Consider the following 27,410-nt stretch of genomic DNA (forward strand, 5'->3'; position numbering starts at 1 on the left):
CATTTTTTTTTCCTTGCCTGGTGGCTTTAAATTGCAACCTCTCTTTTCGTTTTCCATTATGCATCGAGAACCTCTGTGCCAGGACTGGACAAATGCATTCCGTCTGGGAGGATGATCCTAGACCACTATAAATTAGAGTTTGTGTACAGAGATTCCAAAAATGTGATAGGGTGTCCCTGGGACTGGCCACCTCCTCCACAGTCTACTTGGTGGCTGCAGCCTTTGGCTTTATGCCTCTGTCAATATGTTCTGCTTTGTATTTGGAAACTTTGCCTTTCCGTCAAGACGAGGATGGGCAGGGCTGCTTGGGAGGCTTTGCCAGGCAGAGCTGGCCCCAGCCGCCTCCTGGTGCTCCCTGGATGGTGCTTCCCCAGGGCCATCAAGTCCTCTCTTACCCCAGAAGCAGCATTGAACTCAAAGCTGGGGCCCTCTCCCAAATTGAAGCCCTGCTCCTAAAGACTAGGCCTTTCCTGATTTTTCTAGACTGAACATAGCAGCTACCTCCAGCTTGCACCGATTTTTGAAAACAATGTTTTTTAAAGTCACAAGAGCAATAATGCAAAGAGCTTGGAAAATATGGTGCAAAAAGAAAAAAAAAGTTACTTCTAGAACAATCACCCTACCAAAAAACGAACTATTAATGGTGCAGCGTAACTCCTTCCAATGTTTTTGTATGCTACTCTTTTGTATGCTACTCTTTTTTTAAAAAATACAACACTCTTTTAATAATTGGTTGAGCCTAGTTCTTGTAGCTTTTCCTCACATTATTGAATTAGTGTTTACTTCTAAGTACTGAAAATGTTAGTTATTCCATATCAGAGCTCAGATAGGAGAACTCATTCCCTCTGACTTCTCCCCACAGAAGTACTGACCATTTTCTGATCAAGCCAACCACAGAGGGTCATAGACATCCTTTGGGGGCAGAAGGTGAAAAGAGATAGAATTCCATTAAACCTGGTCTAGTCACATAACCCCACAGGGAAGTGCTGACTCCCAAACAAACAGAACCACAGGACAAGTTCTTCCCCATTGAGGAAGGGGCAGCCTCTAGACTCTCCACCAGGTGATAGGCTAGGGCAGCCATGTGGTCACTGGATTGGACTGGCAGGACAGGAGGCTGTTTTCACAGCTCCACTCATTTTCCCATAGTGCCTTGGGCACAGAGGGTGCCCAGTAAGTATCTGCTGATTGATTGAGGCAGAAATTCCAGAGGGGTGTTTGTGGAGAGGATGGCTGTGTCTGGAGCCTGCTGGTGGGCAGCATTCACAGCCCTAGGATGACAGAAAAGGTTCCAGCTCTGGGCTCAGCCTCACAAAAGCCCTCAGAGTGGTGAAGGAGAGGAAGCGGTGATGACTCTACCAGCCGCCAACCTGCCCAGTGCGGCCTGCGCCAGCCCTCAGCCTCCACGGAGCCACACAGCACACAGACCTCGTTTTTCAGAAAATTATTTTTTCCCTTTCTCACTTTCCATGGAAACTCAAAATAGCAACAACAACAACAAAGCAACAAAACCCAGCCAGGCTCCCCTCCCTGTAACCATCTCCAGGCAGCCTGGTGACCATTGAGGAATGGGGGGAAAGGGTTCTAGACATCTCTAAAAAAGCTTTCTAATTGGGGCCTGCACGCTCCCGAGGACGGAGGAGTGGGTGGGGTCTGAAGGTGATGTGAGTTCCACAGGTCTTCAAGTTCATCTTCTTCTTGGTGACCTGGTAGCAGAAGCACAGTCACCTGTGGTAACTCCACAGCCCAATCCAGTGGCTGCATGGCCTCCCTAGCCTATCACCTGGTGGACAGTCTAGAGGCTGCCCCTTCCTCAAAAGGGAAGACCATTCAAGATAGAAGAGATAAATAAGGAAGAAAGACATAGAAGCAATGGTTTAATAAGGAAAATGTTACAAAGGCAGGGGCAGGCCAGAGTCCCTTTGACTTAGAGTAGAGAGCTATGCTCTGCTCCATGGGGTTTTCCAAGATTGACCTTTCAGAAACAGATCACAAAGCCTGTCTTCCCATGACCTCTGAATGGGTTTGAACCCACGACTCTACCAGTTGAAAGTAGCAATTTATTTTTAAATGACAACTGGCCTCTTAAAGCTGATGTTGGAAACTGTGATGGCCGGTAGAATCAAGTCACCCCTCATGTGTCACCTGCCCCCTAAAACCAGGATACTCTTGTGTTCAAATCACCAACCTTTCAGCTTGACCATTTGGACCATCCTGGGATTCCAGATGGTATTGATGAATGATTCAAATTGCCCACAAGGGACAATGAGGCAGAAGAGAAATGCCTTCCTGGGGGGATATGTTTGGGACATTTTTATTTTTTCAAGAAGCCATCCAGGCTGTGACGTGTATGCCCCATAATCAAAGGCAGCTTGGCAGAATGCGGAGAAAAATCTTGGACTTGAAGTCAGGGGCCGCAGGATCATTATGACACCAGGGGCCTAGGAGGTAATGTGAAGGGTGGTAGAGGTAGTCTCGGAAGGACAACCCTCTACCCTGACTCCGCCTGCCCTTGGGTCTGTGCACACACTCCCACTTCCCCTGTAAACACAGTTTTGTTTATGTTGCAGCTGGCAGGGTCAGCCGTCATTGCTTTTGGACTATGGTTTCGGTTTGGAGGCACCATGAAGGACTTATCAACAGAGGACAAGTCTCCAGAGTATTTCTACGTGGGTGAGTGACTTCAGCTTCCCTAAACTTTCACTGACAATGGGGATGCCTAAGAGAAATCAGACTTAGAGCATCACCTGTACTTGAACTTCTGTGGGAGGGAAGGGACAGACAGTAACACCTGAGCCTGGCACACCCCAGCTTGTCCTCAGGGATGGGTGGGCAAGGTGGAATACTTCCCCAGGAAATACCTTGCTCATCCCTTCTCTTCTCTAACATCAAAGGAGGCCACAGGGATAAGATTAAACCCATCCTATATCTTTTAGCCATGTCAGTGAAAGAAGTCCAGAGAAAATACACCTAGAATTCATCTCCAAAAAACTGGGAAACTACATTTTGCTCCCTGAGTGAAGTGATTGCATCACACATTGATTCCTACAGGCGCTGCCTATCTGGGCTAACAGGGGCCTTGTCAAGTCAGGATATTTTGATTTTGCTATGCGTCAGAGAGCTGGACAGTGACTAGGGATGATAGAAGGAGAGTTGGTGCCTTTGAGCTGTGATGCTGGAGAAGAGTATTGAATACACCATGGACTGCTAGGAGAACAAACAAGTTATCCTAGAGAGAGTGAGGCCATCTGCTCCTTGGAGGCAAGGATTCTGAAGCTTTGTTTGACATACTTTGGGCATGTTGCAAAAACAATGACTGGTATTTAAGTAAAACTGTGTCTAGGTTTGGCAGAAAGGAGGAGAGGTGGCAAGAGAGAAGAAAGAGGCAGAGAGAGGAGAGGGAAAAGGCTGTCTCTAGCAAGGTATTGAAGGAAGGAGGCAGATTTGAGGAGTTCTGCCCCCAAACTGGAATAGGAAAGAGATGGGTGTGGGATGGGCTATAGCCTCCAGTTCAGAAACCGTGTCAGTAGGAGTGAAGGATTATTTCTCTTGAGTTTAATTCCATCGGATCTACTTCTGGAGTCACTGGGGCCCAAAGTGGTTAAATATTTAGCTACTAAACAAAATGTTGGTTTGAATCTATCCAAAGATGCCTTGGAAAAAAATTCTTCTTGTTGTTGTTGTTATATGCCATTGAATTGCCTGCAACTCATAGTGACTCATATGGACAACCGTTCTGAACCCTGCTCTATCCTGAGCCAGTCTCACTGTCTCCAACATACCAACCCCCATTAACCCAGTCACTGTATCAATCCATCTCATCTGGGATCTTCCTTTCCTGCGCTGTTCTTCCACCCTTCCAACCATGATGTCCTTCTCTAAGGACTGGTCTCCCCTGGCCACATGGCCAGAGTATGTGAGATGAAGCTTCAAAATCCTTGACTGCAAGAAACAGCGTGGTTTCACCCTTTTCAGGATAAACCTATATGTTCTTTTGGCAGTCCATGGTATGTTTAATACTCTGCTCCAGCACCATGACTCAAAGGCATCAATTCTTCTTCTGTCAACCTTAGTCATTGTCCAGCTCTCTGATGCATAACAAGTAATTGCAAAGACTATGGACTGAATCAGGAAGCCATCTGTCTGTTGAAATATGTCAATTGGTATTTCATCAATTCCTGGGGTCTTGTTTTTGCCATTCCTTCAGAGCAGCTTGAATTTTCTCTTTCATCACCATTGGCTCTGGATCATACATTGTTTCATGACATTCTTCTGTATCAGCCAATTATTTTTTATATTAGTGACTCTGTGTACTCCTTCCACCATTTACTGCTTCCTGGATCATTCAATATTCTGCACATAGCATCTTTCAGTATTGCAACTCAAGGCTTGAATTTATTCTTCAGTTCTTTCAGCTTAAGAAATTCCAAGTGAATTTGTCCCTCTTGCTTCTGCAACTCCAGCTCTTTGCACATTTCATTATAATGCTTTCCCTTGTCTTCCTGAGCTGCCCTTTGAAATCTTCTCCTTAGGTGCTTAACTTCCTGATTCCTTCCCTTTGCTAAGGCTTCTCTGTGTTTTAGTGCAATATTCAAAGTCTCTTCTGACATCCATCTAGGTCTTTTCTTCCTCCTCTGTCTTTGCAATGATTTTTTGCTTCCTTCATCAAAGGTCTAGATTCTGCTAAAGCAGCCTTTGAAAACCTAGCAGACCACAGTTCTACATGTGGGGTCACCATGGGTCAACATCAACTTGACAGTGACTGGTTTGGTTTGGCTTTTATTTTATCTGTCCCGCTCTCTCTCCTTATAGCCTTTTCTCATTCTCCAGCTAAGTGAGCCTGGACTACAGATGTCAAAAAGTCTAAGACCATTGTTACTATATGTGATACCTTGTCTGATCTGCTGTTTTAAGATCAATGCCAGCTGTAAGGTCTTAGCCTAGACCTGTGGACTTCTGCATTGTGTGGGGCCAAATTGTCTCTCTCTCCCTCCTGTGCTGCCCTCTCTTCAGTTACTTGTGGTGACCTCTGTGCTTGAAGGACCTGTGCAGGCAGGCCCTGTGCAGATGACTAGATTAGAGCCCAGCCCCACACAGAGAGGTGGCCATCCACATGCAGGGTTCCCCAAGCCAGTGACCTGCTGTTCCAGGGCTCTTTCCACACCATTCTCTACCACGAGGAGAGCACTTCTGTCAGGTGGAATACTTTCAGAGAAAAGTGATAGAAACCCCTCTAACAGGTACTTAACAATTGAGATATTTCACATTTTACCAGATCTTAATGCAATTCACTGTAAAACACATGGCTTGGTGGTAATGAATTGCACTGCCAACACAAAAGTATGTAGTTCAAATCCACCAGCTGGTTTGCAGGAGCAAGATGGTCAGTCTCCTCCTGTGTTATTTACTGCCTTTGAAAATCCACTGTTGAGTCAGTTAGGGGTTGGTTCTGACTCTTCCGTACATAACAACAAAAAGCAGAAAAGGAAAAAGAAAGTACTTTCAGTTTTGCTATGATAGACCATAAAAGATTCACCCTGACTTTAGAAATTCTATCATATAAAGCCACTCTACATCTCAAAGTTGATGAGAATTGTTTGAAAAAGAGTAACCGGAGGTATAGAATTTCCAGAATTAGTTCATGGACAAAGTCCTCAATAATTCTTGCTCTTTCCTTCTTCCTACATTGCCATCCTCAATATATAGTCTTAGGTTTGTTCCCTCATTAATACAAAACAGCTGCAACAGCCCCAAGCATCACATCCTAATACCACCACATCCAAAGGACAAAATAAGAAGTTTTACCCCAGGAGGCCATTTTTAGTAGTGAATGAATCCTTTCTTAGAATTCCACCACAGACTTGCCCTTGCAGCTTATTGGCCAGAGTTATATTGTGTGTTCTTGCCTAAACCAATCATGGTCAAGAAGAGACTCACTCTCTCTAGCTAATAGAGGGTCATCCCTAAACCTGGAGCAGGGCCCAGGCTCCCAGAGATTTTCTGACACTTGAACAAAGTTGGAGTTTTGTTACACGGAAGCAGCAGAGGAATCTGCCATAGTACTTAATGCTGAAATGCTCTTTTCCATCCATGCAATTTCCACATGCCACACATCCTTTCATCCAAAAGCTCGCACATGCATACACACTTAGCATACTCCTCCTTGAGGAATTCCTTGCCTGACAGATTCTGAAAGCCTTTTCAGACGCATTCTCCTGTCCCAGGGCAGGCCCTGAGTGTCAGGACAAAGCTGAGCCTTGCTCTGTCCTGTACTCTCTCCAGGAGCTAGTGAGCCACTTTTATGCCTCTTGGGCTCTAGGGACTCTGGGATCATGCAGAAGTGCAGACAAGAGAAAGATGCTTCCTTTATCTCACTGATATTCTGGGAGCTGCTCAATTCAAGCCGTTCACTGTGATTTCCTATTCACTTTTAGCAAAGACACAACACAACACAGTTCGTGATGAATTAACCACAGCAAAGGTTTAACTCTTCCAGTTTGGGGAACTTTTGCCTCTCCGGACATATGTAGAAGTAATATTAAATTGAAAGAGCAGGCAACAATCATAAGCATGTGGAACAGACATATGCATAGAATTAAAAGTGTTAGCATTAAGATGAAAGGGCACATGGATGTGGCCTTGATATCACGGTTTGTGTAGACTGGGCTTATTCATGTCCCTTTATCGGACTGGCAAATACATTACAGCCAGCCACTGTCTTTTCCTTTGCCCGTGGCAAATGTGACTAATTGTTGAAGGTATTTTTAGGGAAGTCTCTTGGTCCACTTATGCCCAGAGACTGACAGCTGATGCTAGGGGTTGATCCCTATTGGCTCTCCTTGCTCTGATGTTTATAATGACTTGATGTCCTAGCACAGATCAATCCAAATCTGCTGGTGGAAACCTTTGACTCTCAAAATTCCCACATATTGCCTATTAGCATTCTCTCTCCTCCTAGTTATACTATTAGGTTTGTCCTGGGACCTTATGTATCTATTGTCCCTCAGGGTGACTACCAGCATTTTCCAGAGAATAAAACATTACATTTGTCTCCTGAAGTTAAAAGGGAGAAATCCACCTTAGTTAGAATGGAAACTACCACCCAGATCAGGTGTATTTTCTTTTAAGTTGTTTAGCCAAAAGTAACTGCCTCAGATCCCGTGTCATCACCAAGTCTGAGGGATTTAGATCTGTATAAAGTGGAGAAGTGTTTTCCTGAGCCTGAACTATCCATTTTTCAACAGTAATGAAGAACAATCATGTAAAAAGTCCATGGCATCTGGGTCATGTATAACTTGTTTAATAGCGTCTGTCTCCTCTCAGTGATAATATGTATTTGACTCTGACAATCTGTCTCAGAAGAAGTATAGCCACAATACTTCTTAGAAGCAAGCATGGCTAGACTTTCTCTCATAGGAATTGTGCAGAAAAAGACAGAGAGAAAAGAAACATTATTGGGATAGGAAGAAGGACAGAAAGACTAATTAAAACCCCAACCACGCCTACTGCTCTTGAATCCGTTAAAACTCACAGTGGCCTTTCATCTGGTTTCTTAAACTGTAAATCTTTCTGAGAGGAGCCTGACAAACCATCTTTCTCTCATATGGAGTAGCTGGTGGATTTGAACTGCCGATCTGTCTGTTAGTAACCTGATATTTTAGGCAGTTCCCAGAGTCAAGTAGGGTTTGACTCTATTGTGCATAGGGTTATTATGAGTCAGAGCTGAATCCACAGCACGTTAACAACAACAATTAAACCCAGGAGCGAAGAAGTCAGAATGACAGGAAAAAAAAACAGCAATGGACCAAGTAAAGCCATAAAGAAGTAATGATTGATGATTTTGAGACAGAAACCGGAGTTACAGAATTAAGGTGACTCCTAATCAGTGAAGTGGGGTAGTTGAGGGCAGCTGAGGACGGAAGCCAGGCCCAGGAAACTGCCTTTGGCTGTGTTGCTCCAGAGACCAAGCAGGGCATGAGGATTGAATTGTTATGGATTGAATTGTGACCCCCACCCCCCCCAAGCCCACACACAAATATGTGTTGTAAATACTAAATGGGTGGGGAGGTGCACAGCCAGTCCAAAGACACTTGTTTTGAATCCACCAGCTGCTCTATAGAAGATGGACAATCGTCCTATGTATGATTTACAGCCTCTGAAAACCCGCTGGAGGGTCAGCGGTAAGTCAGCTTTGATTGCAATGAGCTGAATTGAGCTGGTATTTGGGAATGTAATTCCATTTGGGAATAGGGTTTCTTTGTTATGTTAATGAGGCTATGTCAGGGTTTTAAACCAATCCTTTTTGAGCTATAAAAAGAACAGGTTAGACAGAGAGACATGTATGCACAAATGAGGAAAGACTGATGCTGATCACCATGGAGCCAGGATAAGAAGCTGGCAGAGACAAGGATCCCCCCCCCCCAGAGCCCGCCCTTACAGCCAGCACCCTGAATTTAAGCCTTATTAACCTTGAAAAGAGAAATTTCTGATTGCTGAAGCAGCTCATTTGTGGTATTTCTAGTATAGCAACACTAGATAACTAAGAATACAGCTGTAGAAATCTAGATATGAAATCTGTATCACAGGTATAGAGTTGAGTTCAGTATAATAAATTATTTTTAAATTATTTGATAAATCAAAACCATGGAACAGCCTTTTACAGATGAAAGAACTCCTTTACATTAAGATGTAACGTTTATCAGAGTACAGTAACTGTGCTCTATGGCCATGGCTGTGACCTTTCATAGGCAGACCTCTAAGTCTTTCTTCCAAGGCTGTTCTGGATGCGTTTGACCTTCCCGCTTCTCAGTTAGGGGCTGAGAGCTTAGCCATTTGTGCCACCTAGAGACTTAACCATAAATAAAGCGAAAATCAGCTGAGGGTGTCCATCAATTTAAGAGAGTCCTGGGTTGAATACGAAGGTGAACCGTTGTGGTGGTTGTGTACCTGTGAGTTGGAATGGACCCCTAGCTGACTCTCCAGCTAGTTTTCAGAAACAGCAAATCACATTTGGAGGACATTGCCCAGGTGAACTAGCTCTGTGCAAATATCGCTGATTCCATGTTCTAATCCAATGCAAAACAGCATGCCCTGTCTGAGATCGAGGAGTTGTTTTTGGCTTAGACCTGTATGGGCTTATCTGTCAGGACACATACGTGCAAATCGTGGAAACCTGACTCAAGCTTACTTGAGGGGGTAAAAAATTAATAGTTTCTCTAACTGAAAAGCTCTGTATTAGTATTGATTTCAAGGACTCAGATGAATCCAGTTTGTAGTCATCTCTTGGTTCTGTTTCCCTGCGTCTGTTCTTGGACAGGTTTTTTTCTCTCTACATGACAAAATGACTGCCAGGGGCTCTACTACCTCCTCTGAAGTAATCCCAGCAGAAGAGCATAGTGTCACTAAGCCTGTCTTCTTGTTGGCATTGCTTTCCACACCATCCTTGAACCAGTCACTGGAGCCAGTCTCTTTGGATTGACCTATTGACTTGAGCCTGGGTGATGTGCCTACATTGGGGCTTTCATCTCCATTCATATCACATGGATTGAGAATAGAGGAGATACATTCATTTCTCCAGTAGAGAAAAAGAGGAAGTGGGTTATGGATAGAGACAAACACCAGTCCACATAGCATGATCTGATGCCTTTCTGCTTGTTTTTGCTGGTCTGGTGCGTGGATGTGGATTTACCATCCCCTTCACTCTTCTTCCTCAGCCACATCCTCTCTCCAAGTCAGTCCTGGAGAAGCTGGTGGATAAGCTGCTTGTGGTCACTGTGCAAAGTCTGGGGAAGTGGTTTATCATAGAACCTAGCATCAGGCAAAATAGGGAAACTTCATTTCAAAGGGTTAACAACAGGGGCTGCCAGACAATGATGGTTTCCCAGCCCCTCAGCAGTGGTGTTGGTACTTAGCCAGGTCTGCTGACAGCTGGGCCTGAATGTACCCTATTTCCTTTACCATCATCACCCTCATTTTTGTTGTGTACTAACAGCAGGAGAAACTCCGGTGAGGTTAGGGACTTTTCATCTACTTCAAGTATTTCATACAACGTGAATAAAAGTATAAGTATATATGTTTGTAGAAAGTGGCATTTATTTCCCAATAAATGCTTTTGCTTTTCCAAACCAGTTTGGTACCTACTAGCTAACAATAAAATGAGATGAGAACTATACTGGGATACCATTTATGGACTTGCATAACAAACAGAGTGAAGTCATAGAGAAGGCAGGCCCCGTTTCTAAAAGGGAAGCAGGCCCCTGTTTTTTGGAAAATCTCACTTCATGCCACAGGGCACAGTTCACTAATGTGTGTTAGTATTTTCTTTTCAGAATCAGTTCCAGAGCCATCAGCCCATTAAGCTCTTATCAGTCTGTTGCTAAAGAGTGTGTGTGAAAGAGCTTGGCACATTGAAGTGGCTCAAAAAAAACCAAGGCCTCACAGCTGAGAATCCCACTGAGAGGGCTCTCAGAAGCCATGTTATCTAGCTCATTGCCCCTCGGGCAGCTGACAAACTTTCTAAAACAAGTTATTCCTTTCTGGAGTCTTTGGTTCTTCCACCTTGGTGATGGAGAGATATTCCCTTCCTTGATAAATATCCAAGCTTGACTTCAGAGCCAGAGGAGCCTTAGATCCCGGGGTAGGGTGGGACAGTCCACCTGTAGAGGGTTGTGGGAAGCGAGGACAGGGAGAGTGTAGTCAGACTGACTGCCGCCTCTTCTTGAAGGACCTCTGAATTCAGCCCAAGATCCAGAGGCTGATCCAGGGTCTCTGTGACTCCTGCTTGCTATTGTGCAGAAAGGAGAACCCTGGCAAGGGCAGAGCTGGCAGGCATGAAGGTTTGGGCAATTTGATGTTTCCAAGACCCTCTGACTTTTAGTCTGTTGCAGTAACTCCTAGAAGAAAGCCACAGAGTTTTCCAGATTCACCAACCTGCTTCCCTGAGTCCTCATCTCTAGGGCTGTCTCTTGGGGGGAGAGATGCCCCAAGGGGCCTTCTTTCTAGGAGTGCAGAGTGAGAAACCGTCCTCTCAGCTGTGGAAAGCTGGAGAGACAGTGCATGCTTGAGCACATGAAGTCATGTCTGTGAGCGGAGGATATTAGCAGGTTTTCTCCGTGAAAGGGTTGCCCACACAAACAGGAGCCACTTGGCTCTCCAGGATCACAGCTGACTGCAGCTGACTCTCCCTGCTGAATTCAGAGTCCCAGAGCCTAGCTTGGAGGTGCTGTGTCAGGAAACACTTACCCTGCTGAGTGTTTTAGAGGCTGACTTCCTTTATAAAGACTGACTCACTGGTAATATATATTTTATATATTTATATTTCTTATTTATTTATATCTCTAATTATTTATTCTTTAACATCCAGATAGATATTATTTAATATATATTTATATATTATATGTATATTTTACTACTTGGTTTTCAGTTGTACCTGAGAGTCATGGTGGCTGGCTAGCTTACATTATTGAGACAACTTCTACAAAGCATTTTACAAGAAAGTAGAGGAGAGAATTATTTCCATATTGCTCATAAGCAAACTGAAGAATAAGAGAGGTTACCTAAAGCTAAGGTTGACAAACTTGGACTTCCAGCTCCCAAACTTACACTTTCAGGAGAAAACCCAGAGATTACCACTTCAAAACTTTGCAAACATTTTTGTCAAGAGCAAGGAAAAAGAATGCTACTGTCCTCCTACTGATATAAAATTGCAAAATCAATGGATTTCTGATGAAGAGTTACCTTTCTTCTGAAGTCTCATTGGAAGTAGAGCTGTGGAATAGCCCTCACTAGTTGTACTGTCATCAGGTAAATTAATCAGTTTCTCTATGTCTCACTTTTCTCATCTCTGAAAAATGACTGTTAGTACAGGTCACCTCTCCCTGCTGTTGTTTTTAGCTGTGGTAGAGTTGGCGCCGTCTCCTGGTGACCTCAGTCACAGTGGAACAAAACATTGCTCAGTCCTGTGCCATCTGCATGGTCAAATACAGATTGGACTGCAGTGAGCCACAGGTTTCTCATTGGCTGATTTTTTTGGAAGTAGACATCCAGGCCTTTCTTCCTAATCCATCGTAATCTAGAGCCTCCACTGTTCCACATTATAGCAACACACAAACCTCCGCTGATGAGTGGTAGTTATGCATAAAGTACGTTAGCTGAAACTGAACCAAGATCTCCTGCATGGAAAGCCAGGGATTCTACAGAACCTAGATGCCTCTCATCTACTTTATATGATTAGTTTATTAGATACATTAATACTTGAACTTGTTGTGTTGGATGCCCAAACACGTGAACTTAAATAAACATAATACCTGTTATGTAGTAAGCCCTCAATAAATATTAGCTCTAAAACTGTAATTTAGGGTCTTCTAAGGAAAGACTCAGCCTATGAAATCATTATTGCATATGATGATACAGGAAGAAAAGATAAAGGAATTTAAATGCCACTTAGAATGAGAGACTATAGCATTGAGACTTCTCAGCCAGCATGTTCTTGAGCTGATATATGTCAAATGCACATTACAAAATCCCACAAAGCAGGCTGGCACCAGCAAGTAGTGGATATCACTACTAGTACTGAATGATGTTGTGGCTTAATACGTGTTAAGCACTTAGAACAGTGCCTAATAGTTTTCAATAGCTGTTTCTGATTTTTAGAGGGAACCGAAGCCCATCCCTTTTCCATAAACTTAGTCTCACCCAGCATTGCAGATACACATTAATTGTGTGCTTTCAGGAGTATCTGGGAAGGAAGGAGAATTGCAGGGAAAGAAAATGTTTTTGAACGAAAAATAGTCACTAGCAGGTTAAGTAAAGCCATCTGCTACCAAAAAACCATTACAGCTAATGGCCATACCAGCACCGAGTCTCTAAAGGGGATGGGGCCACGCCGAGACCTTGCAAAAGACCCATCTGGTGGTTCAGTGATGAAGAATTGCGCTCTCAGGATGAAAGGGAATGGGGCCGTTTACAAATGAGTTTGTTATACAGCATGCAGAAACAATGATTTTGTAAATTACTACCTAGCATGGGAGGGACTGGAGAGCACTGTGCTAAGGGAACTCACTTAGTCTCATAAAGACACATACTGTAAAAGATCATTATTGTAGAACAAGTATGAAGATCCAAGGAGGGAGGAGCCTTAATCACAGGGTCACACAATTTGATGGGTGGAGGGAGGGGTGAGTAAAGGAAAAGGGAAAGATCTTGTGTGAAAAACAATGTGTACAAACTTTGTAAGTAAACCACTATAAAATAAAATTTAAAGAAACAAAACAGAAGTTATAAGACAATTAAAAATACATTTTTGTGAAGACAAAGCTCTTAAGAGGCAGTTCTCTTATGTCTGTGTTAACTAAAATGATGTTCCTGACTTAAAAAGAAGTATCCAAAACCTGCAAAAGAAGCTGTCCCAGCAAAAGCTCTTATTGGTTGAGTTGCCATTGGCATTGCAAGGCCTAGATTTTTAATGATTACATTACAATTTCAAAGAATATTCTCTTTTTCATTTCAAGGGGACTACAACTCAGAAAGCATGAGGGATTTCGGAACTAGGTCATATGTTTGTCACACAAGTTGCTGTGGAGGACAGAGGGCTCCCCAGAAACAATCTTAGAATTGAAACGTAATTGTAAATTAACCTGATTCAACAGCTATAGTTTTTTTCAGCCCAGACCATAAAAATGATAAAGTCCCCTGACAACAGGGTGCCTTCAAATGTGCAGAACTTTACAGTTGGATTTGCAAATATAAATTAGGCCCAAGCTATTTTCCTGTTTGTTGAATTTCTGTTGGTTTTCCGGTCAGCCCCAACAAGCAGTGCTACTTTGGGATTGGACTGAGTTGAGGCCCACACATGAGCATCACAATGACAGAAGTATGTTGTAAAGAGGTATTAAAGTTTTCAGACCTATGGTTGCCTAATGGTAAAGAGTTTTATCGGCAATCTGAAAGCATTCAGTTCAGATCCACCAGTTGCTCCATGGGAGAAAAATGGACAATCTCCTCCTATGCAATTAAATGTCTCTGAAAACCTGCTGGAGGGTCAGCTATGGGCCAGTTCCAACTCAGTGGTACATAACAAGAAGAACAAATGGAAATAGAAATTGTTTAATCATATATTCTTAGCAACAAAATAATTTTTTTTAAAAAAATGAGTGATGATTGGCAGCATCATGATAGATGGTGAAGAGATTGAGATTGTTAACTGCTTCAGTTTGCTTGGCTCTAAAATCAACACCCTTGGTACCAACAGCCAGGAAATTAAAAGACAATTGCATTGGGAAAGTCTGCTGTCAGAGACCTCTCCAAGGTACTGAAGAGCAGCAATGTCAGTCTGGAGACTAAGGTGCGCCTGATACAGGCCATGGTCTTTACAATTACTTGCTATGCATCAGAAAGCTAGGCAATGACTAAGGATGATAGAAGCAGAATTGATGCCTTTGAGCTGTGATGCTGGGGAAGAGTACTGAATATACCTTTGACTTCTAAGAGGACTAACAAGTTCATCCTGGAGAGAGTGAAGCTGGGCTGCTCCTTGGAGGCAAGGATTCTGAAGCTTCGACTAGCGTACTTTGGACATGTTGCAAGGCAGAACCAGTCATTGGAGAGGGTGGAGGAACAGATTGATTCAGTGACTAGAGTAATGGCAGTAGGTATATCAGAGACAATAAGATTGGCACAGAATAGAGCAGGGTTTAGGGTTGTTGTACACAGGGTCACTGTGAGTCACAGGTGACTTGACAGCACACAACAACAAACACTTGTTACTGCTTGGTGTGTGTGTATTTATAATATCTGTCCATGTTCTTGGGGTCAATACTGGAAAAAAAAAGAGTTAAAGTTGTCAGTCAGTTTCTGGGTGCATTTGCTTTGAGCTCTGGGCTATGGAACCTCCAAATGGGATATTGTTACAAAGAAGCAGATTTTTCTGGGAGCGCTCATCTCTGGAGGGCTGTGAGCAAAGGCTGCCTGAAGAACTAAGCACATTTATTCCCAAGAGGAAGCACCTCTGTCCTCCTCAGATGCCTGTGCCTCATCCACTGAGCCCCAGCTGGCCCAGAGGCGTCATTCTTTCCTGTATTCCAGACCTTCTCAGGAAACAATTTTGGAATTAAAATGCAGCTGTAAATTAATTTGTTTGTTCAACAGCTATTTTTGGAGGACCAGACCATGAAAAAGACAAAGTCCCCTTGGGAGCTACAGACGGCGTTCAGATATACAGAGTGTTCCAGTCAAATCTGCTTTTCTCAAGGTGTAACACCACCACCCACAGCTCTTCTGCCAGTTACCATGCTTTGATGGCTTGTGTGTTACTACGATGCTGGACGCCATCCCTTTAGTATTTAACATCCCAGCATGGTTTCCCATGATAAACAGGTTTCCAGGGAACTTCCAGACTAAGATTAACAAGAAAAGTCTGCTTCTAAAAATTACAGATCACAGCAGGAGATTGGCTATCATAGTGCTGGAAACAAGCCTCGTAGGCTGGAAGAGCTCTGGTGGTGAGTGTGATACACATTGTGCTGCCAAACAAAAGGTCAGCAGTTCAAATCTACAAGCTGCTCCATGGAACAAAAGAGAGCAGTCTCCTTCCAAAAAAATTGACCGCCTCTGAAACTTCATTGAGGGTTGACATGAGTCGGAATTGACTTGGCAGCAGTGGGTAGTATACATAGATTGCAAGACACCACAGAAGAGCTGTCACAAATGGGCTCAAACATACCAACAACAGTGAAGATGGCCCAGGACCAGTCGTTGCTTCCTTTGGTCATCATGAGTTTAAATCGACTCAGTGGCAACTAACACAGTAACTCAGCGACAAAAGCGTCATCCTCATTTACCTTGCCCTTAGGAGAACTCTTCCCTAGCCTTTCAATTCCGCTCTGTGGCTACTTCCTGGGTGTTCATGGATGTATTTTCAGCTCACAATCCTAAGCAAAAGTGGGTGATGCGAGCCAGGCCGTAAGAATTCTGCCTTGTGCTGAGTATATTCCAGATGGGATGAATAAGATTTGCTTGTAGAGTTATCATCTACCGGAAAGCCAAACCAGTCAGACAACCTTGTGTGTTGAAGATAGAATTGTACTACAGAAGGTTTTCAAGGCTGTGACTTTTCAGAAACATATCTCCACACCTATCAGATGTTGTTGTTGTTTTGTGCCCTCAGTCCACTATGACTCATAGCAACCTATGAGCCATAGATTTGAACTTTGCAGAATTCTGCGCCAGCCTCCCATTTCTGCCATGCTCGAGCCCATTGTTACAGTCACTGTGTCCACCCATCATGAGAATCTCCCTCTCTTTCAGTGTCCTTTCCCAGCACGATGTCTTTCCTCAAGGACTAGCCCCTCCTGACAACATGATCAAAGTATATGATAAGAAGTTTTACCATTACTTCTAAGAAGCAACCTACTTATACTTCCTCCAAGATAGACTTGTTTGTTCTTTTGGCAGTCCTTGGGACGTTTAGTACTGTTCACCAGCATCACAATTTAGAGGCTTCAGTTCTTCTGTCATACTTACTTATTGTTCAACTTTCAGATGCACAGGAAGCAATTGAAAAGATCATGGATTGAATCAGACACACCTTAGTTTTTAAACAGACATCATTGCTCCTTGGCACTGTGAAGAGGTCCTTGACAGCAGATTTTCCAGCACAACACGTATTTTTATTTCTTTATGGCTACTCCCGTGGATGTTGATGGTGGATCTAAGTAAAATTAAATCATTAACAACTTTAATCTTTTTTTCCATCTGTCATGATATTGCCTATTGGTTCTGTGGTAAAGATTTTATTTTCTTGATGTTGAAATGTAACCATTATTGATCTTCTGCAGCAAGTGCTTCCAGTCCTCTTCATTTTCTGCAAGTAAAGTTGTGTTATCTGCATAATGTAGACTGGGCATGAGTCTTCCTTGAGTCCAGTCCTGATGCCCAATTCTTCTTTATATAGTCCAGCTTCTTGAATGTTTTTCTCAGCGTATAGATTGAATAAAGAAATAATAAAACTCTGATGCACACATTTTCTGATTTTTAAACAGTGCAGTTTTCCCTTGCTCTGTTTGGACAACTGCTTCTTGGTCTAGGTATAGGTGTCACATAAAAATACTTGTTCTAGTATTCCCATTCTTTTCAATGTTAGACATTTTTTTTATGATCCAAATACTTTTGAATATAAAAGTAAAGGGATGAACAGAAAAGCAAAAATAAAAGAGAGGAATCATTAATATCACATTCAAATAAAATCTGCTGAAGATTTTTCAAAAACAGTTGAAGCAGTACCTTGACAGGGAACCATCAGATATTCAAGCTGGATTCAGAAGAGGCCATGGCATGAGGGATATCATTGCTGATATGAGATAGATCTTGGCTGAAAGCAGAGAATACCAGTGAGGTTTACTTTCCTTTATTCACTATGCAAAGGCATTTGACTATATTAGTGTAAGTTGTCAAATGCTTACATATTTGTACTACCTAAGGAATGCCTGACAATTACAGAGAAAGAAATATGAGAACCTGAAAGGAACAAAATAGAAAATAGCAGACCATGTTCAGATGGTCATGAATTCCCATATGACTGAAGGAAGGGGACACTGGTCTCTGGAGTAACACAAAGCTGTGACTTTCTGTGAGATGTGTAGACTATATCTTGTAGCAGTGGGGAGGCCATGAACAGTTTAAGCAGGAAATTGATACAATTAGGTGGTGACACCTGAGCCATTCTGGGTGGCTGCTGATTGATGTGCTGTTGCTGCTGCCCTCCAGTCCTCTTTGGCCTGGTGGTCTTATTGAAGGCTTGTGTAACGAGGACCAGAGCTCCAGACTGTGGTTCTTGCCTAGGGTCATTTTGCCTCTCTGAATGCAGTTTGTAAGCAGAAACAGTTGCTCTTACTTATCAAAAAGGCTTGGAGATGATAAAAGTGAAAGAATATGAAAATGTTTTTGAAAGGAAATAAGTTAATGTAGTTTTTAGACAGTGGGGACAAATAGTAGTAGGATGTTTTATATGATGTTATCTTTCTCATGACCACATCAATTCCTTATGAAGGTTTGTTTGTTTTTTGTTTTGTTTTTTTTCCAAGAAAAGGAAAAGGGAGGAAGTGGCAGAGCCAGAATAGCAACCCTTTCCCTGAATGAGACTCCTAGGAAGCCAGGCCTCAGCGGGGCAGGTATCCCAGCAGTCTTGCCTGTGGCACTCCTGTGATGGTAGGCCTCAGCTGTGCTCGAAGACCAGCAGCCTCACCTGCCAGCTTTGTCTGTGTCAGTGAGCAGATCTGCCCACTGACCACGTGTAGAAGCCCAGCGGAGCCCCTGGAGGCACCCGTAGGGCCTTGCTGCAGTGTTTCCCCGCAGAGGTGGGATCTGAGGTCCCCACCCTCTCCAGGGAATGGGAGTGGTGTCCAGGTGACTCAGAGAAATAAAATGCAAAAGGGCCTAAGAAACAAACTAGCATTCTTTGCAGTATGTCAAGTGCCAGGTCCCATATTGTGTCCTAACTTATCTCAGGATCAGAAAAGGAAATAGAAAATGGCTTAGTTTTGTTGCTCTCAGAACAAGAACAATTGTGACCTCTTATTTCTTTGTGAAAAAACAGTTCCATGAATCTTGCCTTAGGTAGTGTGTGAAATAAGTAAACTAAGTGTGTGAAACCTAAACAAACTTCACTAATGTTGCTATAAGGAGCCCTGCTGACATGGGGTTAAGTATTTTGCTACCAACCAAAAGGGCAGGGGTTCAAACCTGGCACTCCAACAAAGGCAGAGGTTGCAGTTGACTTTCATGAAAGACTACAACATTGGGAACACAAGGAATCCTACAGGATCTCTATGAACCAAAATCTACTTGACAGCAATGTATTTGGTTTGGTTTGAATTAATGTTACTAGAAGGAATTCTGGTGGCACAGTGGTTAAGTGATTAACTGCTATGAATCCACCAGCTGCTCCACCGAAGACAAGTGAAGGTGCCTGTTTATATATAGATTTATAGCCTTGGAAATCCCAGGGGGCAGTCCTATTCTGCCTATAGGGTTACTCTGAAAGTCAAGGCAACACGTTTGTTGTAATGTTGCTAGAGGAGCAGAATAAAGTCAAGATCATGAGCTGCTGTAGCAAAGGTTAAAGTTAAATGGATTCTTTTCATCACTATCAGGTCTTCCTTGCATTAGCTCAGTGTCTAGGCAAATTGCTTAATTATTCGTTGCATTGTTGTTGTTGTTGTTGTTGTTGTTATGTACTGTCATGTTGGAACTGACCTATAGCTGACCCTCCGGCAGGTTTTCAGAGGCAGTTAATCACATAGAGGAGATTGCCCTTCCTAATCTATAAAAGGGAGTTTATAATAGTACATATTTTATTGGTACTATGTTCTGAACTCAAACTGGATTCAGAAGACTTTGAGGAGTGGGCAGAGTGTTGAATGACTTGATGGCACCACACAACAACCAAAATAACAAACAGGTCTGTCATAGGTGAAATGCTATCAGCGTGCTCCTTAGAAGGAAGGATTGTGAGACCTCATCTCACATACGTTGGACCTACTGTCAGGAGGGACCAGTCCTTGAAAAAGGATACCATGCTTGGGAAAGTAGAGGGTCAGTGAAAAAGAGGAAGCCTTCAGTTAGATAGATTGACACAGTAACTGCAGTAATGAGCTTAAGCACAGCAGAGATTGTACATATGGCACAAGATAAAACAGGGTTTTATTCTTTGTTTACCGGGTAACTATTATAATCAACATGCTATCACCTAACAGCAATAAAAACACTTTATTGGTTGATCTTAAAGATTAAATTAACAAATATATGCTAGGTGGTTTTAAGATAGTACTAGGATAAAATAAGCTCTCAATAAATATAACTTGTATTGTGTTCTAATAATAATATTCAGTATATACTAGCTCGTCTGCTTCCTTCACTAGGGTGCTCTGGTGGCCTCGTCTATAGATGTTACACTGCTAACCCAAAGGCCACTGCTCTCTGGTAGTTGGAATCCACCAATGGTTCCTCAGGATAAAACCTAGTAGAGGGTTAGCTATAAGTCAGTTCCCACTTGTTTGGAAATGAGATGATGATGAGCTGCGTTCATGGGCTGTTGTTGTGAACCTTTGAGTCTGAACTAATACATAGCTAGCTGACCCTCCGACGGATTTTCAGAAGCAATAAGTTGCACAGGAGGAGATTGCTTATCTTTCTCCCATGGGGCAGTGGCTTAGAGGTAAAGAGCTATACTGCCATCACAAAGGCAGGTGTTCAAATCTACCAGCTGCTCCACAGGAGAAAGATGGCCAATCTTCTATGTGATTTATTGCCTCTGAAAACTTACTGGAGGGTCAACTATGGATTGGTTCCAGCTTAATAATACACAACAACAATACAAAACTTTTGCATTGGCAGCCCAATTGTTTACTACTAAGCCACCAGAGGTCCCTCTGTCATTGACTAGAAGGTTGTAATATTGTAAAAAGAGCAAGAATGGTATGGTGATGGTTGAGTCTGGCCTTTACTAGTTCCACAAAGGAGAACAGTCCCCATCAACAACATCCAGAGTACAGAGCTAACCCCCATAAGGTCAGATATGCCTTTCATGCTCCCTCACTACTTTCTACTAATTCCAACAGCAACTGTTCACCTGGGTCTGAAATCCATTTCAATAACTACGTAGGCCATACTGAACCACACTCAAAATTATTGGGTTTATTAGGGAAGTTATAACTCAGGATGCCAACAAGAATACAATTTCTCGGTCAGGACAGTTTCTGAATTATGCTTATAGGCCCTGAACTCTTCAACCTAGTGGCTCTAGGCCAGTGTTAAAAAGCCCTCTTAGTCTTGCCAATTAGGACACATCCCCCTAGTCCTCCAACAAGCTTGGGCAAAGACTCTAAGATCTGGTTCTGTGGCTTAGCAGTCTCAAGATCAGCTCTGTCTCATGTCCAGTCTCTGGTTCTCCACTCCTGCTGCTGCTGCTGCTACTACTTCTACTGCAGGCCCCAGTCTTAGCAGCACAGGGATCTTTGGCCCTGAAGGATATGTGCTAGAGTCTCTGCTGCTTCTATGCTGCTGCTGAGATTCCCAATTTCTTCTGCTTAACCCACTCAGTTTAATGGTGACACTAGCCAATCCCCTTGTGGATAGACTAACACGTCCTTTATGTATGATCCTGCCCATGCCTGTGGCAAAGTAAAAGTTAATAGCTAAGAAAGCCATTTTAAACAATAAATCCTTGACACCACAAATATGTAACCCCCTGTTGTGACCTGAACCAAACACCTGTCTCTGTTGCACATAGTCCATGCTTCTCCCTCTGTACCTGGGGAGACCTTTGGCTCTTTTCCCTCCTTTTGCCATCATAACCTCTCAAAAGATAGAACAGCCAGAAGTCTATGGGAAGCAGGTTTCAGTTTAAGTCATGACTTGTCCCCCAGATAGATCCTATCTCATAATCATCCCAGGATTCAAATGCATCCACTTCACGTGATAATAGTAAGATTCTTGTCTCCAGGGAGAGAGGACAAGAATATATAGGAATCTTAACTTGAAAGCAGATAGGCAGTAATCACAACAATAGAGAGATGAGGCTTGGGAATCAGCCAGCCAGCCAGCCATGGTTTCCAATCCTGGCCCCATCATTTACTACTTGTGTAACCTTGAGCCATTTTCTTCACCTCTGGAATCCTTGCTTTTCTTTGTGAAATGAGGCTAACATTAGACCCTACCTCTTAGGTTAAGCTAGCTAGTATGTATACATGCTTAACAAGCATTCAGTAAGTGTTCTTAGCCACTACGTCATTCTCATTGAAATGCCATCAAGTGTTTGAAATCTTGAGGCAGGCTGTGCAGAAGGCTGGAGGTGCTGTCAGGCACAAGGGGAGCCAGTGCCGCTTCCTCAGCCAGCCTCAGTGTCTGCAGCATCTCCTCTGACCTCTTCCCACAGGGCTGTATGTGCTGGTTGGAGCCGGGGCCCTGATGATGGCAGTGGGGTTCTTCGGGTGCTGTGGAGCCATGCGAGAGTCACAGTGTGTGCTCGGATCGGTAAGTGGCTTCTGGGGGTGGGAGGTTGGGATTCAACCAGAAGGGGTCCAGCCTCTAACCTCAGCTTCTCCACAGACTCACTGAGATGCTGGCAACTCCCTATCCCTACATCTCAGTTTCTCCATATCTTGCATATGAATAATATTATCTTTGCCCTGGTCTGATGTAGAAAGTGTGAAGATAAATGAGTCATCAGTGAGAAAATATTTAGGGAGGGAAAGTGCCTAAGAATTGTAAGTGGTTATTATGATTGTGCTTGGCTGCTAATGAAACTGTTTGCTACAGTGTGAACCAATCAGTTGCTCAAAGGGTGGTTGTCTGCTTCTTGACATATTACAGCTTTGGACACCCTTTAGGACAATTCTGTTCTGCCCTACAGGGTCACTGAGAGTCATAATTGACCAAACAGCATTTCACAATGGTTGAAGAAGCTGAAAGATTCCTGTAGCTGGTGAGGTGCTGTTATCTACAAGAAAGACACTTCTGTTTGAGATCAATAACTTAACCAAACATCCCTCTTGTGGCTTGTTTTAATGATCAGCCACTGTTTTCTTTGAAAAATCAAATCTTTTCAAACAACTGCTACCCTTCTAATGTGGCCAAAGAAGAGACAAGAATAAAGAAGAGGGACAAGAAAAGAAGAAGGTTTGTACTTCTCCCAGGAGAATGAGAACAGCGGTCTTATTAGGCAGCCTCTCAGTGCTTGCTGCAATCTTAGGATTTTCCAACTGGGGGCAGCTTATTCTGATTTCTTGTGACATGATATTTCTTACTCATTTCCTCAGCCCAACTGCCATTCTTTTTCTCTTTCCCATGTTGCTGAGTACCCCTCTGTTTTGATTAGCACTGAATTTAGTCTGACCATAGTAAAACCCAGGAGACCTGAACTGAGGGCCTTCTTTGTTTCTGTCCCGAAAGGGGCAGCCACCTCCCTCCAAAGACTTCTATCTGGACCTCCTGGACCATGCAGTCCTCTACAAGCCCACACCCACCAGTCACTCTGACTGCCTGACCTTACTGAATATTTCTTAACAAAATCTAAGGGAGCTCTGGTGGCCTACTGATTAGGAACTGCACTGTCAACCCTAAGGCCTGTGGTTTGAATTCACTGGCTGCTCCACCCAACAAAGATGGGCAGTCTCCTCCCATGCGATTTACAGCTCTGAAAACTCACTGGAGGGTTAGCTGTGAGTGTTCTGGCCTGATGGCACAAAACAACCACAAAATAGAACTTTATTTGTTCAACAAATATTTATCAAGCTCATAGGTGCCAAGCACTGTTAGAGGTGTGGGGATTTTGCAAATAGACCCTCGTGATTAGAATGTGGAATGTGAGAAGTATGAATGTAGAAAATTGGAGATTGCTAAGGGTGGAGGAACAGCACAAGAGAGGAAGGCCCTGAATGAGATGGATTGACTCAGTGACTGGGGTAATGAGGGTAGGTGTGTCAGTGAAGATGAAATTGGCTCAGGATAGAGTAGGGTTCAGAGACGTTTTGTATAGGATCACGATGAGTCAGAGTCAACTTGATCGCACATAACAATAACAACAACATCTGAAATTATCATTCATTCTCTTTTTTTAATTGCTTTACTTCTCACAGATAGTTACCACTTCCTCAGAGGTAGGGTCCCTGATAGCAGAAATGTTGGGATCTTACCTTGTTCACTGTTGTACCCCAACACCAAGAATAGTACTTGACACAGAGCAGCTGCTGAGTAAACAATTGCTAAATGAGAAAACAAATGAATGTGTAGATGAATGAAAGAACAAGAAAGTAACTCAGTTGTTATGTAAAGAGGACTGAGGAGGCAAATGCTCTTTGTGGATCATTTCATGCTAACAACTTATGCTTAACATTTTTCGAGTGGAACTAGAATCAGAAAGCCTAAGTGAATTGAAAAGATAGCAAATTAATAATCTGTATGTTTTCTCTCTTCTACAGTTTTTCACCTGTCTACTGGTGATATTTGCTGCTGAAGTGACCACTGGAGTGTTTGCATTTATAGGCAAGGGTGTAGTAAGTAAAAGTGACCTAAAATATTTTCTGTATACTCTTTGTAATGACAGATATGTCATATCAATAGCGACAGTAGTATTAAGAAACAAAATAACCACTAAATTATAACTTGAGCAAAATTTCTTGACCGGAAGGACTGTAATATCTGCGAGTGTGCATGTTCATGCTCATTTCTGGGGAGAGCTTCATAGTTTTCACTGAATTCATAAAAGGATCAATGATCTCCCAAAACCAAGTATCTCTAATTTAAGATTTAAAGTGGCTTAGTGAGAAGGAATTTTGCTGCCAGTGCAAAGGTACAGGTTTTAAATCCACCAGGTGCTCCACTGGATAAAGATAAGCAATCTCCTCCCATGCTATTACTGCCTCTGCAAAACTTCTGACAGTGACCTATGGATTGTTTCCAACTGACAATATACAACAACAGATGGTTCAAGACTAAGCCCAGTTTGAAATAGTAGTAGGGATTAGATTGGAGACTTGGAAGAGATATGGGAGAGAACATACACACTCATCCCTTATTAGACTAGTATTTGTCCTTAAAAGTCGACCTAGACAGACTATATTCTGTATCCTCAAAGAATAAAGCCTGACCTGTTATGTGTTAGGTGATTTAAGTTTGGTGTCTGAATGGTAGGTATGCAGAAGGTATGGTTGTAGTTCATAGTTATAGTTATAGAAGGTATGTGGTTGTTGTTGTTGTTAAGTGCCGTCGAGTCAGAGGCAACTCATAGCGATCCTATGAAGGAAAGACCTGGGCACCGGTTTAACTTTCGTCCTTTCTCGAGGTTCATAGGGTTTCCAGAGAGAAGATATTATGGAAGTGGATGCCACTCCTGCTTCCAAGTTTGTTTTAATCGGGAGCTCCACCAAACACTGTCTACCATGGGTAACCATTCTCACATTTGACACATCAGTGTCACAGTGTTCAGCTTCACAGCAAGCACGAGTTACCTCTGTAACAGCAAGTGGACATACCAGGGTTATACGACCTAGAAGAATTTTTCACCAAAAACAAGCAAAGGCAGGCCTGAGGGCTGCGGATTAGAGTCACCCACCTGTGGCTTGGGAGCATGACTTTCTGTCCATTAGGCCAACTTATCTCTTTCTGTGCTGTCGTTGTTGTTGTTAAGTGCCGTCGAGTCGGAGGCAACTCATAGAGACCCTATAAATGAAAGACCTGGGCACCAGTATAACTTTCATCCTTTCTCAAGGTTCATAGGGTTTCTAGAGACAAGCTATTACGGAAATGGATGCTACTCCTGCTTCCAAGCTTGTTTTAAATAGAAGTTATAGGCATAGTTTATTAGAAGAATCAATCAATATAAGTAGCCTTCTTGGATGAGTAAAATGGACTGGAAAGGAGAGAAATGAAATAGAAAGTGAAGAAGCATAGAATCTTTCCCTCCCCCCCCCCCCATTTCATGTACCATTGAATTGAATCAGACTCTCACAGGAAGAGATTGCCCTTCCTTCTCCAGCAGAGTTTCTGGTGGATTTGAACCTCAAGCCTTTTGGATTGCAGCACAGCTTCTTGCCACCAGGCCCGCAGAGCTCCCCGGGAAACCCAGAATCTTAAGTTTACCGTATTTCAAATTGATTCCTGTATCATCAATATTATGTTTATGAATTCATTTTAGATTAGTGGTAAAAAGACACAGTTTAAAAATTGGTAAAATTATAGAATAAGTAAATGCCTCCTCCTTTTGAATTTTTCTAAATTAACTAGTTATATTCATAAGTTCATTTAAATTTAACTACATATAGAATGGATTTTATGACTTTTCCTTGAGATCTTCATGGATATGGGGGTGAAAGACCTTGACATTATAAAGAAGTATTTCATAAGCTTTGTATGCTATTTAAATGTGGGAACATGTTTCCTTAGTGCTGACTACCTTTTAACCATGTCATGAATGAACATGGGTATTTTAACCTGTAAAGTACCAATAGCACTCAGTACACACACTTGGCTGGCTGGAAGAATCACCTGAAGAAGAAATGCTGGGTTGAATTTGGGGACCTCCATTCTTAGGAAAGTTTTCTAGTTCCGGAGAGTACAGTCTTACCAGTCTATTCTCTTGGCCACAAAAACATCTTTGTTTCTTGTAGATTCTTTCGAATATGCAGTATGACCTTAAAATACAGATAAACACATAGAAAGACAGTATTTTTAAAGAATGTAAAAATGAGGTGTTTCTTGACGAAGTAAAACATTCAAAATTTCTTTTTCACTCATCCCCCCTTGCTATTTTTGTTTTGTTTTTAGGCTATACGGCACGTCCAGAGCATGTACGAAGAAGCTTATAATGATTACCTTAAAGATAAGGGAAAAGGAAATGCGACTCTCATTACCTTTCACAGAACAGTGAGTAGTTGCAATTCTTTCTTAAAATCACATCCTCTTCTAAAGATTATGTATGAGACAAGTTTTCTGTCATCACCTTCATAAAGAATAAAATGAAATTCAGTCCAGTCAAGCAGCATGTCACATTGCAGCCCTTAGCAGAGCTCTAAGATGCATTAGGCACAGGAGCTGGGGAAGGGAGTCCAGCACAGAGAGGTCACAAGAGGAAGTTAGGATGCGTGCCCTCAACAGATAAAAGAGTGTAAACAAGAGATAGCATCCTAAGTAAATATGCTCAAAACAATCAAACCTCTACAAAATTTGTACATGAGATTTATTTTGAGCAGTTATTCTATATGCATTCAGGGAGACTATTTTATAGATTTTAGAAAAAGCAAATGGCTCCAAGAAATTAGGTATAATGAAGCTTAAAAAAAAGAGAAGGAAGAAGAAATATAGATCAGTCATTGACTATCTTAACAAGATGGATTAACCCCACCCTCCCTCTTGTACTGAGCACAGCCGGTATCAGACCACAGTCTCTGCTCCTCACCCCCAGCCATAGCTTTGAATTTCAAAGTCAGTAAACTTGGTTTCAAACAGGGAAAAAAGCATGTGCAACTTTGGGTGAAAGAAAAGTCATTAACTCAATTTGGTCAGGGATTCCTTTCAAGTGTATATTCGGTTTCATAAGTAAGAAAAACCCCATATCAAAGCAAAATATCTGCTATCAGTTTCTGTCTTTGACAAATAACCATAACCACTTCTCTAAGATAGCATTGTGGTATAACAGAAACAACGGTGCCTTCAAGTCAGAAAAGAGCATTTCTAGTGGTAGTGCTGCCATTTAACAGGTGTGACCTTGAGCTAGTTAATTTGCCTCCCTGATACTCACTCAGCTGCCTGCTTTGTAATATATAGATCCGTCTGTGATAGCCATACTCCCTTCTTCTCTAACATTCTGTGGGAACATGCCATGGGTGGAGGCCTCAGAGTGCCTCAGAGTTCCCCAGGTT

General features: G+C 42.6%; 1 protein-coding gene across 2 annotated transcripts in view; it reads left to right on the forward strand.

Moving 5' to 3' along the window:
* The window catches only part of TSPAN2 (tetraspanin 2), a 70,153-nt gene that overhangs the window by 21,851 nt on the left and 20,892 nt on the right, over nt 1-27,410 (forward strand). For both annotated transcript variants that reach the window (XM_006895678.1, XM_006895679.1), the window contains exons 2-5: nt 2,571-2,673; nt 21,929-22,026; nt 23,973-24,047; nt 26,317-26,415. In XM_006895678.1, coding sequence (XP_006895740.1) covers nt 2,571-2,673; nt 21,929-22,026; nt 23,973-24,047; nt 26,317-26,415 — 375 coding nt within the window. The remainder of the gene's footprint in view (nt 1-2,570; nt 2,674-21,928; nt 22,027-23,972; nt 24,048-26,316; nt 26,416-27,410) is intronic.

The sequence above is a fragment of the Elephantulus edwardii genome, unplaced genomic scaffold (genome assembly GCF_000299155.1).
Source record: "Elephantulus edwardii isolate Elephantulus edwardi_28Jun2011 unplaced genomic scaffold, EleEdw1.0 scaffold00174, whole genome shotgun sequence".
Lineage (NCBI taxonomy): Eukaryota > Metazoa > Chordata > Mammalia > Macroscelidea > Macroscelididae > Elephantulus > Elephantulus edwardii.